Source organism: Dasypus novemcinctus, chromosome 4 (assembly GCF_030445035.2).
Source record: "Dasypus novemcinctus isolate mDasNov1 chromosome 4, mDasNov1.1.hap2, whole genome shotgun sequence".
Lineage (NCBI taxonomy): Eukaryota > Metazoa > Chordata > Mammalia > Cingulata > Dasypodidae > Dasypus > Dasypus novemcinctus.
In genome coordinates this window covers 71,811,347-71,831,652 of record NC_080676.1, presented here as the reverse complement: position 1 = coordinate 71,831,652, position 20,306 = coordinate 71,811,347, and the positions used below count along the sequence as shown (strand labels likewise).

Sequence of the window (20,306 nt, the reverse complement as noted above, 5' to 3'; positions counted from 1 at the left end):
GAGGGTGGGGGAAGAGAGAGAAATATTTTTTAAATCTTAAAAAAAAATAAAAATAAAAGATTTTTATGACATTGTCATACTTTGTAACAAACGTCTAACAACAATGCAAGGTGTTGGTGGTGGGCTGATGTATGGAACCCCATATGTTGTCATGCATGTTTGCTTTGTAAGTTCACAACTTTTACTATATACTTATTGTTTATGTATGTTCATGTATAAATGATATAAAAAATAATAACAACAACAACAGGGTAGGCTGAGGGAAAAAACACCAAATGTAAGATATTTTGGTTAGCAGTAATATTTTGAGGATGCTCTTTAATTATTAGTTAAAAATGTTTCACAACAATGCAAGATTTTGGTGGTAGGGTGAGGTATGAGAGCCCTGTATGATGTTACTATACACTTATTGTTTATGCAGGTTTATGTATGAATGATATATTTCAATACATTTAAAAAAACAAGCAGACAAACAAAAACCAACTCTCACTGGGAGTGGATGTAGCTCAGTGGTTGAGTGCCTGCTTCCCATGAACAAGATACAAGGTCCTGGGTTCAATTCCCAGTACCTCCTTTGAAAAAAAAAACAAAACACAGAAAACCCACAAAACAATAATGTAGTACCATTATCCACCTACTGGTATGGCTAAAACTATTAATAAAAAGACTGACAATGCAAGTGTTGACAAAAATGCAAAGCAACTGAGACTTGCACATACTGGTGGTAGTTAGGAATACAGGCATAATCACTTTGTAAAATTTTTGCTGTATATTACACTTGGGAATATACACAACATAATGCATACAGATGGGCACCTAAAGACACAGTCGGTTCTGCTATAATGCTTGTTCTGAAAATGCAAATTTGTTTCAAAGTGACTGATATGTTAAGGGAACAATCTGAGCATAAGGCAAATTTCACATTTGCTCATACACAATTTCATTCCTGAGAAACACTATGTGATGGCAGAAAACTGAACTCAGATGAACTGAGCCACACAGGAGTACACAAAATACACATACCTCAAACATCTACCAGCTACTTTAGTTCACTGAGTGTTTTGAGTTACACTCATCCACATCTGATGTTAAAAGTTTTCATCTGATTTCAGAGAAACCCCCTTGCAACATTTCACGCTCACTCACAAGCTGCAACCTTCTGACGTATACCACCATAGGAAAACTTGAATCTTTTCCCTGGTAAAGTTTCCCATTTATTGTAGTAGTTATTTATTTCTTAATCATTTGATTTGTAAAACTGTGCTGTTATTTTTACTAGGTTCTTATTGTTTTAAATATGTCATTCATAAAATTCCCAAACTCCAACTTTCCCCATAAGCCTTGTGGTTTTTATTGCATAATTTTGCACAGTGTTGTGGTTGTACTCTCCCAACAACAGCATGAGTTTGTTTCATCACGTTTAATTAATCTTTGACAACCAAATCCATTAAAAAATGTTTTTTTCAATTTAATTTGCATGTGTTTTAAGCGAGGTTGAATATCTTTCCACAAGTTTATTGGCCCATTTATATTTCTTTTTCTCTGAATTGCCCCTTTATGACCTTTGGTCAATTTCCTATTGAACGCTGGCTATTTTCTTACTCATCTAGAAGAGGTTTCTTGGGTTAACAGAGCTGGTAATTAAGGAAATTAGTCCTTTTTCAAATATGTGACAAATTTCTTTCCAAATGTATATTTGCCTTTTGTTTATACTATCTTTCAAAATATATATAAAGGCAAAGTTCTACAGTCAAAATTAGGGTTCTTAATATTTTATTTAATTTTTCTGGGTTTTTTTTGGTTTGTTTCCTGTTATGCTTAGAAAAGCTTTCCCTATTCCAAAACTAATTCTTCCTAACAATTTCTAAAAGTAATTCACTCTCATTTTAGAATAGATTTGTTTTTATAAAAATGACATATGTTTATTATTTTTTAAAAGTAATAGAAAAAAGCACAAAAAAGAAAGAAATCCCCATCACCCAGAAATAATCATATTAGGCAAACATCATTCCAAATACCCCACTAGGCATATGTCCAAAGTAAAGAAGAAACACACTGAAAAAAAAATTTAAGAACAAGGATATTAATCATGTCTCTTTAAAAATAAAAGATTTGAATTTTAATTTTACTGCATCAGAATAAACAGAACAAAACACAAAGTTACATGGTCACAAAATAGCTGATAAGAGAAGATCTGGCAAGAGTTAGGTCAGTTATTAACTCCAAAAAATAAAAGACAAGACAAAAAACAGGATAGGTGCTTTTAAAAAGAAGTATTTGCACTTTAAGAGAATAAAAGAGTCAGGCCCCTATAAAACTTGATGGACTCAAATATTTTTTGTAAAAATGACCTTTTTTATGTTAGTCCTACAAAAGTGAACATAAAGTAAAGGAGGCAAGATCATGCTGCACAGTTTTGTCAGAGAAAAAGATTTTACTTTTTATCAAAAAATTAGTGCACAAGTGTGACTATAACACATTTTGTGTAAGACAAATATTTTGGTGATTTTCAGGTTACTTTTCAGGATATACTCTAATAAAAACTTTTTTTTCCATTTTTAAAAATTTGTACACTTTTTAAGCACATTTTCTTCATCTTGTAAAACTAGTAAGGTGAATTAAATGATCAAAGTCTCTTTCCAGCCCTAAAATATTGTGCCCAAGAGTCTAAAGTAGAAAAGAAACAAGAGGTCAAATGAGGGAAGCGGATTTAGCTCAATGGATAGAGCGTTCACTACCACAATGGGAGGTCCAGGGTTCAAATTCAGGGCCTCCTAACCCATGTGATAAGCTGGTCCACACACAGTGCTGATGCGTGCAAACAGTGCCATGCCATGCAGGGGTGTCCCCACGTAGGGGAGTCTCATGAACAAGGAGCACGCCCCGTAAGGAGAGCTGCCCAGCACAAAAAAAGTGCAGCCTGCCCAGGAGTGGCACCACAGACACGGAGAGCTGATGCAGGTGAAGATGCAACAAAGAGAGACACAGATTCCTGGTGCCGTTGACAAGAATAAGAGGACACAGAAGAACACAAAGTGAATGGACACAGAGAGCAGACAACTGGGGGGTTGGAAGGGGATAGATATAAATAAAAATAAATAAATCTTTGAAAAAAAAGAGAGAGATCAAATGAATGGTGACTTAACCAAATGAAGTATGTCTGAATGGGTAATAAGGGAATATAACTTCTCCTATAAACTCTCAGGAAAAAAACAGGAATTAAATAAAAAATTCCAGTTGTTTTCTTTTTTAAGTCATAATAACTATCATCCACTAGTTTACTTCAAAACTATCTACATTTTCAGACTAACATCCATGAGGGTAGTCTGTTATCCAGTAAAACAGTACTTCCCTTTAACTGACCTTAGCTCACTCAAGTAGACACATATACTTTATCCCTTTTTAAAAAAAATCTAGGACTTGATGGATACATCCCCATCTTCTCCTAGTCAGTCCATTCATGACTGGGTACAGGTTTCAAACATTACTAAAGCATTTTCCAGTTGCCAAACTATCAGCAAAGTTTTGTAATCTTATGCCCTTCTGAGCACTTCAAACTAATAAAATCTGACATTTACAGTCTGAAAGTTCTGATTTTCCTATTCACTTGAGCTGCCTTTATCACATCCATAACATACCTTTCAGAAGGTGCAAATACCAGCAACACACACAACATTCTAGGCAACAATGCCTTATAATTTTATAAAAGCTAAAATATGTTTCCAATACTATTCTTGATGGAATGCAATGCCTTGTTGATTCTTCTGACTAAAATCTATATGCAAATAAACTTCCAACCTGCAAAACTGTGCTAACCCAACCTTAAAGAATATTTTCTTATACCAGGTGCATTAAGCCATTATCTTAACAAACTCCTATTAAAACAGGCAATCAACTACAAGAGCTCTATGCTTATCAATCACAGGTAAGCATCATATTCCAACATGAATGATATTTCCACAAGATACCCACTGTGATAAAATGAAGAGAATGTAGCCCAAATAAACTAATCACTGAAAAACAACTTCAGAAACAAATTTAATCTTACCTCTACACTTGGGCTAAGGCTGCTTGGCAGTGTGTCTGAAGTCACAGTAGTGCTTGGAAGGCTGGAAATTTCCCAAGTATTCACAGGCTGTATTGGTTCAGACTGCTTTGAACGATCTATACATTTCGGATTATCCAGTAAGGTCACTTCATAAAATTCCTGAATATCTAGGGGTAGAGAAAGAAAAAGAAAAATCCAAAAGCATTTATATTTTTTAATTAAAGTATGCAATGCTTAAACAACATAACTCAAAAGCATTTTTTTTTTACTTTGAATTAGTAAAATAAGTTCAATATTATAATGTACTTAAACAGACCATATTTTCTTAGTTAACTGTGTCATAATCACATTGGAATCTGTATACCATAGTATAAAAACCATAGGCTTCAAAGTCAGTGCCAGGTTTCAATCCTAACCCCATTACAAACTAGCGTATATTTAGGCAAATTACTTACCCTTTGGTATTGTGCCTATTACTGAAAACTATTCTAAGGATTTAAATGTGATATATGGAGAATGCATAGCACAAAGGCACATAATAGATCCCTAAGAGTATTACTGTGAATTCTGCAGACATAAGCCATTATTGATATTTTGTCTTCACCACTAATATCCAGATTGGAAATGTAAACCCCCAGGTGGTTTTAACTGCCCTTCTTGCCAAAGCAAAACAAGAAAATAAAAGTTAAAATAAAATCAAAGAACTAGAAGAGTTTTCGGATATCCCACAGTCCAAATATTTATAAAGTTAAATATTTTATATTAGTTTAGAAATGGTCTGTTAAACACATGACAAAACCCTAAAATAAACCATAAATTCCCTTATAACAGCAAAGGATAGTTTAAAAGTTCATGTTATTTTACTATCAGCTGAACTCTATGAACTTAGTATATAAAAACTGGTTATTCATGCTGCTCAGAAGCTCTGAGTTACAGTTAGGTAATGCTTAGGATCAACACTATTAGTTCTTTATTCACCTACTGGAATAATTTTGAATTGATTTTTAAAAAGGGAGAAATTATTATTTAACAGTAAAAGTATTATCCTGTACAGAATCATGCACAATAACTATAAATAACATTTAAACAGAATAAATTTCACTTTTTAATTTCCCTATGATTAATACATCAGTATCTCTTTTCAAAAAAAAACCTTTAGTAAACTGTAGACAAAGTAATTAACTCCCTTTTCCATTTTAATAGCCAGTGAAATTTCAGAACTTTCCATGTGAAGAGCTAATAAAAACTCATTGTCTGCACAATACATATGATATCCACCTACCTAACTAAATGTTAGGAATACTGCTAGACAATTATATGTGAAACCATTCCAGAAAATACGAATTGCTATTAAAAAAACTATTCATATACTCATGAAAGAAATTAGAAACTCAAAATTCATAGCATAACCTACAAAATATTCTTAGTCTAGTTCATAGGAAATTTGAGGACAGACGAACAAATTAAATGACACTGAAGAAAGCAATGAACCAAATCCGAAAGCTAAGACATTTTTACAAGACAACTGGCCTTATAAAATGGGATAGGTCTCTTTAGAAAGTCAGTGTCAAGAAAAACTAATAAACAGTTTGAATATGAGGACTGTTCTATATAAAACAAACTAAAAAGACAAAGCAACCCATCTTTAATGTCTGAGCCTTGACTGGTGGGAGAAAAAAAGCTATAAACATTTTAAGACAATTAGGGAAATTTTAACATGGACTACTTTTCAGAAAACATTAGGCAAGATTTATATATTTCTGTAGGAGATATATATATTTATATTCATTAGTATATATCTCATAATGTAGGAGATATATTTTATTGGTAGTATCTATATATGTTTACCAATATTTAGATAAGTATTTCCTACAAAAAGAAAAAAAAAACCACAGTTCTATTATAGTTATGCCCCCAACAGCCCTAAATGGATTTTAAGTAATTAGTTATCAATGTCTCAAATAGTTCACATCAAGTGAAATTTTATATTTTTAATTATTGTAAGTCATGTTTCACTCTAAATTTCTATATAACCTTTTCTCCACAATTTACATAAGCACTGCTGTATTCTCCTTCAATGACATCGCTAATGAAAATCTAAGACCAGTGCTGTCCAAAAGAACTTTCTACAATAATAGAAATGTTCTATATCTACACTGTCCAATATGGTAGCCACTAGTTACATATGGCTATCAAGCATTTGAAATTGGCTAATGTGACTAAGAAACTGTATTTATAATTTTAATTAAGTTTAATTAATTTAAATAGCTACATGTCCTACCATATAGCACAGTGCAGATCTAAACCAACATAATTGAAATAGAGTAACATTTATCTAATATGGTCAAGGAATAAAATATTTCATAAGTGAATTTTCCAAATGTTCACTAGCATCTTGGTACTGTCAACTGAATTGCCTAGACTCTAGCTCCTATATTCCTCTATCAAACAGTGACTTTTAATTTGCTGTTCTGAGTTCCTACAGACCAGAAAACCAAATATCCACCTCATTTAACTATATCAGACAAAAAAAACAGAGTCTAGCACAGGGGCTCTTAAATGAGTAAAGTGTGTAAGCTTTAATGTGTGGGTTTTGTAGTATCTATTTTAACTATTCAGAAATCTGTTTCTTAGCTGGGTCAAGGTAGGTGATATTACCAGATAATTTAATATCCAACTTAAAGAGAGATTAGTTACTATGCTTGGCTAACTACAGCTGTATGTAAAAGTACTGAAATATTTGTTAACATATCTGCAGTGTGGTGAAGTCTTTGTTGTGACAGTTTGTCACATTTATTATCTTCTTTCTTAAATAAAACAGTCCATACCTTTAATTTTGACCCATGTCCCATCTTGACTCATGTTCCAGATTTTATATATTTTATTTCCTATGTCCACCACATTTCTTCATTTATGATACCCAAAGACTATAGTGATAAGCAATAGTACAATGCTCCTTCAGAAACAATTTGTCCACTACAATAATTCCTTCAGTTATGTCAGCTAAGATTTTTCAAAAGCGCATTTAATCAAATAGGACATCCTGTGGGAAAATTGCATAAACAAACTGAATTGTTTTTGTTTTTGTTTTTTAAGATTTATTTTCCCCCACCCCCTCCCCTGCCCTGTTGTTTTTGCCGTCTATGTCCATTTCCTGTATGATCTTCTGTATCTAGTTCTCTCTTTTTTTGGTCTTCTCATCTTTCTCTTCTAGGATTCAGAGGGATTTGATCCTGGGGACCTCTGATGTGGAGAGAGGTTCCCTGTCAATTGGGCCACCTCAGTTCCTAGTCTCTGCTGTGCTTCACTTTGACTCTTCCATTCATCTCTCTTTTGTTGCATCATCATCTTGCTGCATGCACTTGCACGGGCACTGGCTCACCACGCAGGCACTCGTACAGGCACTCGGCTCACCAGATTTTATATTTCCCATTTTATCAGCAGTCTTGGACGTTATAGTTAATCTAAATTTTTTATGTGAGAAGACAATTACCAGCTAATAACTATAAAGATTTAGTGAAAAAAGGAGGATAGATTTTTACTGTGACAAGATAATTATGTCTATGAAATAACACTCTAGGACCCAAAAGATTATTTTCTACTATTTCTTTAGATCTTTCTCAATTCGGGAGTATAACATTGAATTCCATAAGGTACCTACACTAAAGTAAAACAGAAGTTGCTATAAAATTAGAAGTCAAATAAAAGAAAAAAACAAACATGGTAGGTTCTAGTACAGTCCTGATCACTCTCCCGTATTTCCTGAAAATTTATTTAACATAACAAAGTTTGAAAACACAGGTTAAACTCAAAAAAGAAAAAAATTCATAAAAATAAACAATTAAATTACTTAGTATACTCCAAACACTTGTCATTCAACCAATATACACAAACAGAATGGACAGGATGGGAAGAGGAACAAAGAATTAAAAGGTAAGATATTACACAACAAGAATGTCTTTAGGAGACGGAAAAAATTGAGGGTGGAAATGAAATAACAGCTAAGGTTCTCCAGTTAAAAAAAAACTAAAAAGAGGTTTTTATTAAAATGTAATGGCTATAGTTTAAGATGTTACAAAAGCTTAAACATGTGCTTATTTTAAATTTCTATTACTGAAAACATACACAAAAATTTGAAAATTAAATTAACCACCTCCTTGATAGATAACAAAAATTTCCTTCCCAATTCTGGGAAGTCTAAGTTACTTCATATGTTTTCCAATATCTAATGTCACTAATAAAGGCTAGTCATAATTATACCAAAATGTTACTAAAGCAACAGTCACATCTCTCAATACTTTTATCCAATGTAAAATGTCAGTCGCTCAATAAATTTATGAGACTCATTTAACTTGAAATCAACTCTAATATATTTAAATCTTAACTACGAAAATGTTAAAACAAAAAAACAGGAGTACAGGGGTAGTCAAAAGGATTTCCATTAACTAGACAAGATTCCATATGCATCTAAAGATTTATAGCACTCACCCAGATATATACCACACATCCACACATATAATCTAAACAACTTTTTAAATTTTTATTTGCTACCTTGAAAAAAAATTATTTCCACTGAAAATAGTGATGCACCAAAGCAAGCAAAAAGTTCAGCACGTACACAAGAAAAAGTGACAAAAGCGAAACTTGAAGACAGCAATTAGTCCATTGTAACAAAATCATTCATCTATTTTTTTTAATTATATACATATATTTATATCTTTAGAAGTCTCTAAAATCACATACTTTAGAAGTCTCCAAATTTAATTAAAATTTCTTTTACATTAAATTAAGTACCTAGACTCAATTGGTCAAAAGTTCTAACTGCTGATGGTGGCACAGCATTGTGAACGTAGCTAATAACACTGAATTTGTATAAATGAAAATGGATAAAACAGGAAATTTAAGGTTGTATATATGTTACCAGAATTTAAAAAGAAAAAAGTCTCACACTTGGGAGCAAAAAAGTTCTGCTGATTGGCAACAGTTCTCATTTACCTTTGTTATTTTCTTGCTAGAATTCAAACTGTACAAACACTGGGAGTAAGGGAAATAAAGAATTCTAGAAACACTCTCACTCAAAAGGGAGTAGGGGTTATTTCTTTGGCAAATAGACCAAAAAAGCTTTACTAGTTTTGAGTGACAACTTACATCATCCCAAACAGAGAAACTCACAAACCATGACAGATTTCTCAAACTAAGAGAGCAGTATTAACTCAGGATCAGAGTAGGAACTCTAAATGCAGACCCAAGAATATATAAGAATTTAATATATAAGAAAGTAAAAGATTACCTGATAGAAAAAATTATGCTATCTCAAACTTCATATCAAAATAATTTCCAAATGTATTAAAGAGTAAATGTTATAAAAAGAAGCCCATGAAAGAATTTGAATAGAGGTGAATATTTTTATAAATCTTGGAGATAGGAAGGCCTTTCCAAGCAGACTTGAGGCAGAAACCACAATATAAAATATTGATAAAGCAAACCACAAATACATATATCTAGGTTTAAAAAAAGAAATTCAAAGTTTAAGGACAAATGACAAGGGAAATTATCTGCAACTTACAGGCACTAAGTTAACATCCCCATTATAGATTTTATACCTCTAAGAAAACGGGAAAGTTTTCATTATTTCTTTAATCAAAGTAATACATATTAAAACATCAAAATGACTGGAAGTATATTTACATTTCAGAGCAGAAAACATTAAAAATATGGATAAGGGGAGAGGGTATGGCTCAGTGGTTGAGTGCCTGCGTCCCATATATGAGGTCTTGGATTCAATTCCCGGCACTTCTTTTAAAAAAAAAAAAAAGGATAATACTCTCATACTCTGTACTGGTTTAGGTATGGTGAATTAGTCATTCTCCCACAAACTGCTTAAAAAATATAACATTTATAAGGGTAGCTTTAACTTAACAAATTACATCAAGAGTCTTAAAATGCACATGCCCTTTGACCAAACAATTCATTTCTCAGAATTTGTCCTAAGAAAAAAAGATGTGGAACAAAGATGGATATAAAAATGCAATGTTGTCTATAATTCAGAAAAATTATAAATCTAAATGCTCCTAGGAAACTATTAATAGAATTACAGTAAACCTATATAAAGTAAACAGTCATTAGAAATCATAGGGAAGCGGATTTGGCTCAATGGATACAGCATCCGCCTACCACATGGGAGGTCCAGGGTTCAAATCTAGGGCCTCCTGATCTATGTGGTGAGCTGGCCCACATGCAGTGCTGATGCATGCAAGAAGTGCCATGCCATGCAGGAGTGTCCCCCGCGAGGAGTCCCACGTGCAAGGAGTGTGCCCCATAAGGAGAGCTGCCCCATGTGAAAAAAGTTCAGCCTGCCCAGGAGTGGCGCTGTATACATGGAGAGCTGACGCAGCAAGATGAGGCAACAAAAAGAGATACAGAGTCCCAGTGCCACTGACAAGATTCCAAGCATACACAGAAGAACACACAGCAAATGGACACAGAGAGCAGACATGGGGGGGGAAGGGGGGATAGAAATAAATACATAAAAATAAAATTTCTAAAAAAAAAGAAATCATAGAACTCTAATGCTATGGAAAGACATCCACTAATAAATTATAGGAAGAAAAAAACAGTTAATATGCATAAGACAGAAAAATCACACCATATATACTTAAACAAAATCAATTGCAGGATCCCTGGCCCCTACAAAAATTAAAAAATTAAAAATCGGCATTCTATCTGCCAGTCGCCAGTTGACCCAAATAGTGAGTGCCTCAAATCAAGGATGAGAGGGGAAAAAACTGCCCCCTCAGGTAGTCTCAGTTTCCATGTTCCTCTCACAATGTGAGCTTCTCTCCATATCTCACTGTACTGAGTGTGATTGTAGCGAAAAGTGCTTTTAGTTTGAGGTCACTTAAACACAAATTTCTTCATCTGGCTCTCAACTGAAGAAACTATTATCTGTTCTACCACTAAAGGGGGAAAAAACACAATTGTGCTGTAGTTAATGAGAGAGAGTGCTAAATTTCTGAAGGATTTTCAAGGATAATTTTAACCAGATACAAGTTTTCACTTTACATGAAGATTTCAAATATCAATTCTCATGTAGAAAACAATTCTATGTTTTTCATTGTGTAGGGAGTTTGTTTTGCAAAAGAAAGCATGTGTATATATAGACAGAATAACATTCTAGAGTGACATACACCCCCATGGATGAAGTGGGAGGTTATCTCTGGTGTAAAAACTTTCTTGCTTATACTTTACATGAAATATATTTATCCGATTTTGAAGTTTTACATGGCACATGTATTATTTTCATAATACATTTAATTTGGAGTATTAGCAGGTAAGCAAGTAGAAAGCTGAAAAGAACTGAAATATAACCCTGCCATTTCAGAGGTGAAAAAATTGTTTCAATTCATAGGCTAAAAGCAAGTACAATATTCTTATACACTAAAATATACTATACTAGTCATATCTAGTCATGCACAGATATTCTTCTTTCTTCAAAACCAGTATAAATTTTAAAAGTCACTTCTGATCCCCAGAGAAAAAAGAATATCCTGTAATATTTAAAAGTATATATTACAATCCATGTTTTCCACACTAGAAACAGGAAAAATGTCAAGCCAGTGTCCAAAAACTAAGTTGTTTCAACAATTTAGATACAATTTGATGAACAGTCAAAGGGTATTCACATGCATATCCTTAATACAAGGAACCCAGGCTTCTCATGGCAGGATAGGTTCAAAATGACCCTGTAACATCCCAATACGCCAAGAAACAAGAAAGTGCTCAAAAAATGATGGGGGCATGTCATAAGAAGGGCTCCCACTAGCTAAATCTGAAACAATCTGGGCAACAAAATAATAGTGGTAATATGGTAATAATTAATAGTAATAAATTATAAACTACTGAAAAAATAGAAATCTGCAGGTCTGATAGATAGATGGATGGATAGAAAGAAAAATGGGGGAGGAAGACCCCTGACTACAGTAAATGCCAAAGTGTCAAATGGAAAATGTAGAGAGTGCTCCCTGTTAGAAAACCTGATTTTGCAACAACCATGGTAGAGACTGGTTCAGGCAGGAATTATCAATGAATACTAAAAGTCTAAAGGAATATATGGCTAAGGAGCAGGATCTATGCATGGTGATAGTGGCTCTGCCACATAATGCTTATAAGTTGCAAGGGATAAAACAGTAACTATAAAGTAGAGAAACCAGACAACTTAACCAGGTGATCAAAAATTATTTTGCCCAATGAAGGACCGATGACATCATTCATGTACCTGTGGATGTGTAGTACTCTAGCCACAAATACATAGTCTGAATCTAAAGCAAACATGAAACAAACCCAAAATGAGAAACACATATTAGGGGAACTACATTCTTCAAAAATATCAATGTTGTAAAAGATTTTTTAAAAAGATTAAAGGGACATGACAATTAAATGCAGTACCTGGTCCTAGACTGGATTCTATACTAGAAGAAAAATTTAACCCTACATAGATGATATGGCTTAGATTAGAAGAAATATTTACAGATGATTTTACAACTCTGTGATTCCAGAGTTCTAGAGAGAATTTAACCAGATTCAACAAAATCAAAGCACTGCTTCAAAGTAGTCATAAGTAGTACCAGCAAATACATCCAACCCAATCAAAACTATCAACCGAAAAGTTAAAATTTCCTTCTAATTTCACAAAGTTTAGGCCAACAGTCTGAACCACATCCTTTTATAACTGTTTTCCTTTCTCAAACTTAGCCTACAAAATTACACACACACACAAACTAGCAGAAGAACAAAATGTAGCATCACTAGGACCAACGATAAGCAAAAACCTAAGAAATCTAGACATTTTACCACTAAAGCTAGAAGTTTTAAACCTTGAGTACTAAGTAAATATTTTACAATATGTGTAAATACATGTTCCATCATTATAACATTCTGCTTCACAGTAACAATCATTAAAAAAACACTGACCACACAGATACATCTTAAACATGCTTATTATTAGTGTTCTTTATGACAATAAAATATTCAACTCTGAAAAAAAATAACAAACATCAGAAAAGGTTCTGAATTCAAATTAGTTGAGTTCAATTTCGGCTCTACAATTTAGCATCTGAGTGTCCTTGGAAAAATATGTAACCTCTCAGTGTCTTGGTTTTTTTAATCTACAAAATAGTATCATATCATCATAAAATACACAAATCTATACCATCAGAGGATTATGATGACTAAATGAGACAATCCATGTGAAGTACTTGTATTAACACATAGAAAGTACTCAATAAATGTTAACTAGTGCTTTTTACATATACTTAAAAATGAGTAATACATTCGAAACCTAGTACCTACAAATTTAAATTTTTGTTCTTTACAATTTTATAAGGGCTAGTAAAACCATTAAAAATAATATAATAGTAACAAACTGGGAGCTAAAAATCTCAGAAATGGACAGTGTTCAACATTGCCTATCATTATTTTGAAATATCTACAGAACTACAATAAAACACAGTATTAAAATAAAAAGTGTGAAAAAGCTTCATTTATTACAGATATATGATTATTCCACTCTCTTTCCCCAGCCAATACAGCAAAGAAAACCAACAATTTAAGTTTCATCTCCAAAGCCATGTGATCTTCTAAATGAAGATGCTTGTACTGAAATAGGAAATGAAACTGAGAAAAATAATCATAAAATCAGTCATCCTATAATCAGAGGTTTGCAAACAAACCAAAGCTTTTACTGGAATTAAACAGAAAAACTGAACTTGCTAGGTTAGAAGAGTAACTTCACTCAAACTCAAAGCACACATTGAGTATCTAGTGACTTACCTTCAAAAAACAAACATCCAAAGTAAAGGAGTAGCTTTTCAAAGTCAAATGTTGCAAATCATATAACAATTTACTCAAGTCTCTAAAGCCAGCCCAATCTTGAGCCTAGGTTTTTTTCCTGTGCACAAGAACGATGAGTTCTCACCCCATAAGAAGTAACACCTGGAACGTTCTAGTTTAATATGAAATCTCTAGGGACTACAAGAGCAGCCCTGCATCCCAGAGAGGCCTTAGAATCGGGACTGACCGCAAACATTATAGACCTGACTGTTATCAAAATATATCCACTCTGTTTCACTCACAAAATTTTCAAATATAAGTAAAAAATGGAAATGCAAAACCGATTATATTAAGTTCTCAAACAGTTCTCACCCAAACCAGGTATAAGAATTTGGCAGATTTTATTTTCCACTATACAAAAAGAATAAGCAGATATTTTTGAAATAAATTTTAAACAAGTGTGTAGCTAATGGTTTTTAAGATAGTTTTAAAATTCAGCTCTAAAGAAACAATTTATCAGTTGAAACTCAAACGTTATTCAAAACTTTTCTGCTTTCAATAATTTTTAAATCTGCAAGCCATCTTTCCAGGATACTATAAGCATCAGAGCTTGAACAATTTCCACTTTTCATTGAATCAAGAACATTATCAATTATAAGAAGCATCATTATTCATGTGCCACTAAGAATGCAAAAACAGTGCCAATTAAACAATGACATGTTCTTTATAAGATGGGTCCCAATTTCAGAGACATTAAAACATTGGTGTCTAGGAGTAGATGGAATGCAGTATGTGCTTGCTTGTCCCTAAAATGATCCCAAGGCACCTACTGTATACATCAACTCTTACAGAAGGGGGATAAACAGTATTTCTATAATATCAAAAGCCTTAGAATACCACACAAACTTTTTAAAGTGCATGAAAACAGTAGAAACAAACCACCAGTCCCAAAAACCAATTAATAATCAATGCAGATTGCAAGTCCAAAGAAATTCATCATCCCAAGCAAACAGATAATACACTATAACCTAACCAACAAATGATTTCCAAACTCAGAAGGTCAAGAATCTAAGCATCAATTTTTCAAATTCACACAGTCAAGACTTATGTCTCCTTTAACCCCATAGTCCACAGGTCAGAGGACAGAGTACCACCTACTGTTGGAATGAACAGTTAATTCAGGATTCTTCAGTACAAATTATGGACTAATGGACTCTGATTTAGCTCAGGCAATTTTACATGCTTAAAGTACATTATGACACTTTCAAAGACAGCGGTTGAGATGCAAAGCTAAAATCTATTGGCCTAGAGATTTTCTAAAACTGAGAAAAGTAATAAAAGGTAATAAATTAACCCATTTTCAGTAAACACAAGAAAATATGTATTTTATTAATTCACAGTGTCAACAAGTATTTCATTTACAGCATAAAACAAAAAACCTCTACGGAATTTACCCATTTCAAAACTCCTGGTTTATTACTTTTCTTACACCAAAATCTGATACCACAATCTATAAAACACTAAAATAAAAATAAATCTAAATATCAAATTTATAACCAATGAAATTGTACAGGACAAATAAGATTCACAAAGATAAACTTAATAATTAGAAAACTAACTCTACTAAACTTCAATTATGCACAAGAATTCAAAACCTAAAACAATCAAGACAGAAGATATGAAAAATCCCTTCAAACATAGCCAATCCAATCCAATATAAAGAAATATGCTTAGTTACCTCACTAACCATATAATTTTCTTATTTCACAGCCTTCATACAAAGAAAGATCGTCATATATAAATAAAATTCAGGACATACAAGTCATAATACTTTTTCCTAAACTAACAAGCTAGCAGTGCTCCTAAATAAAACACTTCTAAGTTTAAAGTTGATTTAGAAAACCAAATAATTGAAAAAATGATTTTTTTCTTCCATTTTTGCTGTTTTGTCAGAGGAGTCCAATCGGAGTATCCATTTGGACCAAACCTCAGAGCTTAGAAACGCAAATGTAAAAATGTCCATCAAAATGGCAAAATGTTGATAACTTTTGAAGATGGATGACAACTGTACGGTTTCTCTTTTCTGCATGTCTTTGAAAGTCTACAATACAGTTAAATTTTCAAAAATTGTTTGTGTACCAAATGGGTCTTCTTAAAAATCTTTTCTTCATTCCAAAGCAAATTTAATAGAGTATCATTAACAGTAAGTTATTTAGCAAGGAACACCAACTTGAAAGTAGTCCTCAAATCACACTAACAATTACTCTGCCAATAGATAACTATATGGCCATCTCTGCTTTACTGAGGAAATAAAAGTAGCAAAAAAGTATTACGTCTTATTTTAAAATGTTATGTAGTCAATCATTTTAAAAAGGCAAAACAAAACAAAAGAACACCATTTAGTCTTAGCATTGGAAGGACAAATCCAGTTCAGTGATTTACAAGCTTTTCAAGATATCTAGAAGAACCAGAGACAGAGCTCCCTATTGTATGTATCAGGGATTGTGTAAGAAATATAAGATTTTGTTTTTAAGTAAGATCTAGCTGCTTTAAAAAAAAAAAAAAAGGGAGGACGGCTTAAAAACCACTATTTTACTTCACCATTTGCATTCTACAGCTAATATTGACCTAGAAAAAGTTAAATAACCTGCATAAGACCATTCAGTTAATGGTAATGCCAAGAATAGAATTCAGGACATTTGACTATTTGTCAAGTTCTCCTTTAAAACAATGTACCACCTCATATTTAAGTTACATTTAAGAATAAAACCCTGTTCCAATTTTCTTGTCTGTAAAATGAGGTTAAGAGGTTATCTAATCATCTTTAGACAATATCACCTCTAAGGTCATTTTTCAGTTCTAAAATTTCTGACTTCATGAATATTAAGTTTAAACAGATACTTACATTAAGGAAATGAATGTTCTTAAATATAGTAGAACCCTTCAAACATTTTCAAGGACTCCAGATAAATGTAAATGAAATACAGAACCCAGCTAACAATCCCCGCACTACCTTTCAGTCCTGAAAAATTTTTCTAACTTCTCTATCCTTTAATAAACATATGAAACCTTGTTATCAAGGGCCACTAAAATAATCATGCTGAAAATATTTTTGGTTATGAGATATTTTTGGAAAGGATATTGTTCTATCAAAAACTTTCAACTCATTAAAGATGTTCAAATTAAATGCCTCACAGAGAATCAAGTACATCATTCTCTTTGGTTTAAAATAACTGAATTCAGAGGAGCTTTAAGCCTTACAGACATAAATGGTCACAAACAAAGTTTTAATTCCCACCTATTAAAGCCTGAAAGAGGTTGCTCTGAAATATGTTAATAACTCGTTCTATGGAACTTCTGAGCTGTCTGTCCTCAGTTTGGCTTAGTTTCGAGCGATACTCTTCCAAAAGGTGCAATGCTCTCTGGGTATCTGAGAGAAGAAAAGATCATGGTTAAAATCATGTATTTACAAGAAAATTATTACACATTAGCTATGCAGGCAAATGATTCTACAAGACATCTAAACAGTTCCCCAAATCCTCCAGGTTAATCTTTACTATGTACATGTAGACATATATTCCCTAGAAAGATGGGAAAATTTTTTAAACATACATCATTACACAATAGAAAAAGGGTGAAGCTGAGGAGTTTGTAATAAATTTGTACTAGTGTTCAGCCACAGTGTAAGAGCTGATCAAAGTTTTACCAACATGGTTTCAGATTTACAAAAGCAGATTATCTACAATTTGTCATTATAACCTAAATCTTGAATGTTTCAAAATACTAGTACTTAACCAGTATCCCATATTCACTCACGAAATACAGTTTAGTAAAAATCATAAGAAGGTGAAATACTAAAACACCAACTCAGAGTTTTTAAGATGATATTTCGGGAGGGGGGGGGCGAGGAATTGCCTTTCTAATCACTATAGAGAGCTATCAAAGAAGTTTAATGAACAGGTGTTTCAATCTACTGAAATGATATGAGGCTTAGATTCCCCAAGTGGTAAAGCTAGGACCGTGCTGCCTCAAAGTTACACAAACATTTTTAAAACATAATCACAAAACAGATAAACGGAAAAGCAAGTGATACCCACTACAGTTCCGAAATAAATTCTCACCTTGCTTCCGGACCGGCATTTTTCTCCAGAATCAGGAAGAAGGCAAGCACCTTTAAAAACACAAAACAAATTTTAAAAGAAAGAAAAAATTTGTGGTTAAACCAGCATTTCCCCCTAAACAAATCGAAAGCCTCCCATCCCCACTTGAGAAGCCCACTTTGCAAAGTTTTCCCAAATGAAAGGAAGAACCTAAAAATCCATCGGTGTCTATCCAGGAAGCTTTTTTTCTAGGAGTGGGTACCACTGTAAATTAATAGCAGACAGAAGTGCATTCTTCCAAATTCTCCTGGAAAGCTTCTCCCTCTTCAAAGTCCACTAAATGCCTAGACGTGGGGCCACCACCACCCCTACCCCGGCAAAAGAATCCAGCCTCCCCATCTGCTACTGCGGGGTCAAGAAGCGCTCCGACCCTTGGCCCCTGAGCCAGCAGCGGCCGCAGAGCGCTCCAGTAAGGAACCAGCTGAGCTGACCACCCAGTTCAGCCCGGGCTCCCTGTTCTCACCTGCCTTTCTCCTTCCTCGTTTCCTCCGGTCTACTCCGGCGGGGGCCGGACAGGGCAGCTGCCGCTCTCCGCGACGCCCTCGCGCCCCACATGCACGCCTCCGCTGTACCCCACACCTGAGGCGTCGCCACAAAGTTCCTGCGAGCGGTGTGCGGCCGGAGCCAGGATCCGCTCTAGTCCGACACCGGGCGGCTCGCCTGCCCTGACCCTCTCCACGTTCCCCCGCCCCGCTCCGGTCTCCAGTCGCTAAGGTGAGGGGGTGAGGGGACAGGGTACGAGCTCCCCTAAACGGCCGCACTCCCGTAGATTCTTCCTTGTCCTCGTCCGCCTCGTCCTCACCCACCGTAGCCTGGTACCCCCTCGCCCCCTCCTCTACTGGCTGCCCCACCCCCGGAACCTCTCCTCCTTCCGCGCCCCCAATCTCTCTCCCCCTAAACTTTCCGCCAAGATGGCGGCCTCAGAGCCGGACTGCCGCGCCCCCACGTGACCGCTCTCCCGGCGCTCTCAGCCAATGGGAAGTGAGGAGGCGGCTCGCGCCGAGCTCCAGTCTCCCAGCGCTGCTACCTTAGGTTTGAAAGGAGGGAAGTGCGGGGAGGGAGCTTGCAGAGCTGGAAGGGGTCACCGAGAAGGTCCCAAGTGGACTTCCTCGAGTAAAGGGGCGGCCGCTGGAATGGAGCTGAGGACAAAGGAGTTGACATGCAGACTCTACAGGTGGTCCGGGGTGGCCTTGAAGGAGCCCGCCTTTACCTGGCCCTAGCCCACCGGAGGGTCCCGTGGATCTGAGCTAGTAGCACGTCAGGCACGAAAGGGTCGGGGCGCTGAATAGAGACGTGACTTCACGCCTGACCAAGGACACACGTTCGGAGACACCCCTTTAACAACACTAAACACGTGCTGCTTCCAACTCCGCGGCAGGAGAGAGTACCTGGCGCCCCGCAGGGTGGGTCCCTGTTTGGGAAAAGCGATATCAGGGTAGGGCAGACTGCGCCATCCACGTTAGGGGGTGGGGAAAGGCAGGAAATAGAAGGAGGGAAGGGAGGAGTTAAGGCAGGGGTGCTACCTTTAAGCTGCGCTACTTTATAATGATTTTTTTTTAAGTTACTTTCGTCCACAGTGAAGAGTTTGGGGGCTTTAAGTTAAAGAAAGGGACGTAAAATAGGGAGATGGGTAAATTTGGAAACATTTGGAGAGTTTTAGTAGCGGACTAAGTCCACGTATGAATGCATTTAAGGGTAAGGAGAGAAGATTCGTTCTTTCATTCATTCACGCATTCATTCCACCATGCCAGTCGTCAGTCTCAGGTATTACCCAAATTCTGGGGTCCTCTTTAAGAGCTCACCTGTAGCCACCTTCTCCGAGGCTGAGCCAGTCTTTGCCTGCGTGGCTGGTTTAAGTTTCGACTGCACCTCAGAGGGACAACAGACCAGGACCCTCAGAGGGGCTGAACCCCCGGGTTGGAGGAGGGGAATAGCAAAAAGCTCTCCAAGTCACTACTGAGGTATTGGAGCTTCCTATGGATAAACAAAAACCTCCCTCCACTGAGGTTCAGAGAGGATTTGACCAAGGTCACCTAGAGTTAGTAATAGTACCAGAAACCTGGAGGTCCCGTCTTTCAAAACTGAAGACTCTTCCAGTAAACCTGGCAGTCTTTCATTGAGGCTGTTTCCATGGAATCATTAAGGCAAGTCTGGGGAACCTTACTGTAACCATAACAGCTACTCAAGGGCATGCTGACCACTGGGTTTCACTTTAAGACGGCACCTTGGAATCCCAACTTCTAAGGCAAACCTAAGGACTTGAGAGTTCA

The 20,306-nt window shown here is 35.4% G+C and overlaps 1 protein-coding gene across 11 annotated transcripts in view; it reads right to left on the bottom strand.

Moving 5' to 3' along the window:
* The window catches only part of DLG1 (discs large MAGUK scaffold protein 1), a 281,505-nt gene extending 262,509 nt beyond the window's left edge, over nucleotides 1-18,996 (bottom strand). For 5 of the 11 annotated variants that reach the window (XM_058295595.2, XM_058295596.2, XM_058295597.2 and 2 more), the window contains exons 1-4: nucleotides 18,500-18,996; nucleotides 17,998-18,047; nucleotides 17,175-17,306; nucleotides 4,049-4,215 (exon numbers count right to left, since the gene is read on the bottom strand). In XM_058295595.2, the coding sequence (XP_058151578.1) occupies nucleotides 4,049-4,215; nucleotides 17,175-17,306; nucleotides 17,998-18,016 (318 nt within the window). In that variant the 5' untranslated portion in view covers nucleotides 18,017-18,047; nucleotides 18,500-18,996. The remainder of the gene's footprint in view (nucleotides 1-4,048; nucleotides 4,216-17,174; nucleotides 17,307-17,997; nucleotides 18,048-18,499) is intronic. The other 6 variants (XM_058295591.2, XM_058295594.2, XM_058295588.2 and 3 more) reach the window with 2 other exon arrangements.
* Between the last annotated feature and the right edge of the window lie 1,310 nt (nucleotides 18,997-20,306).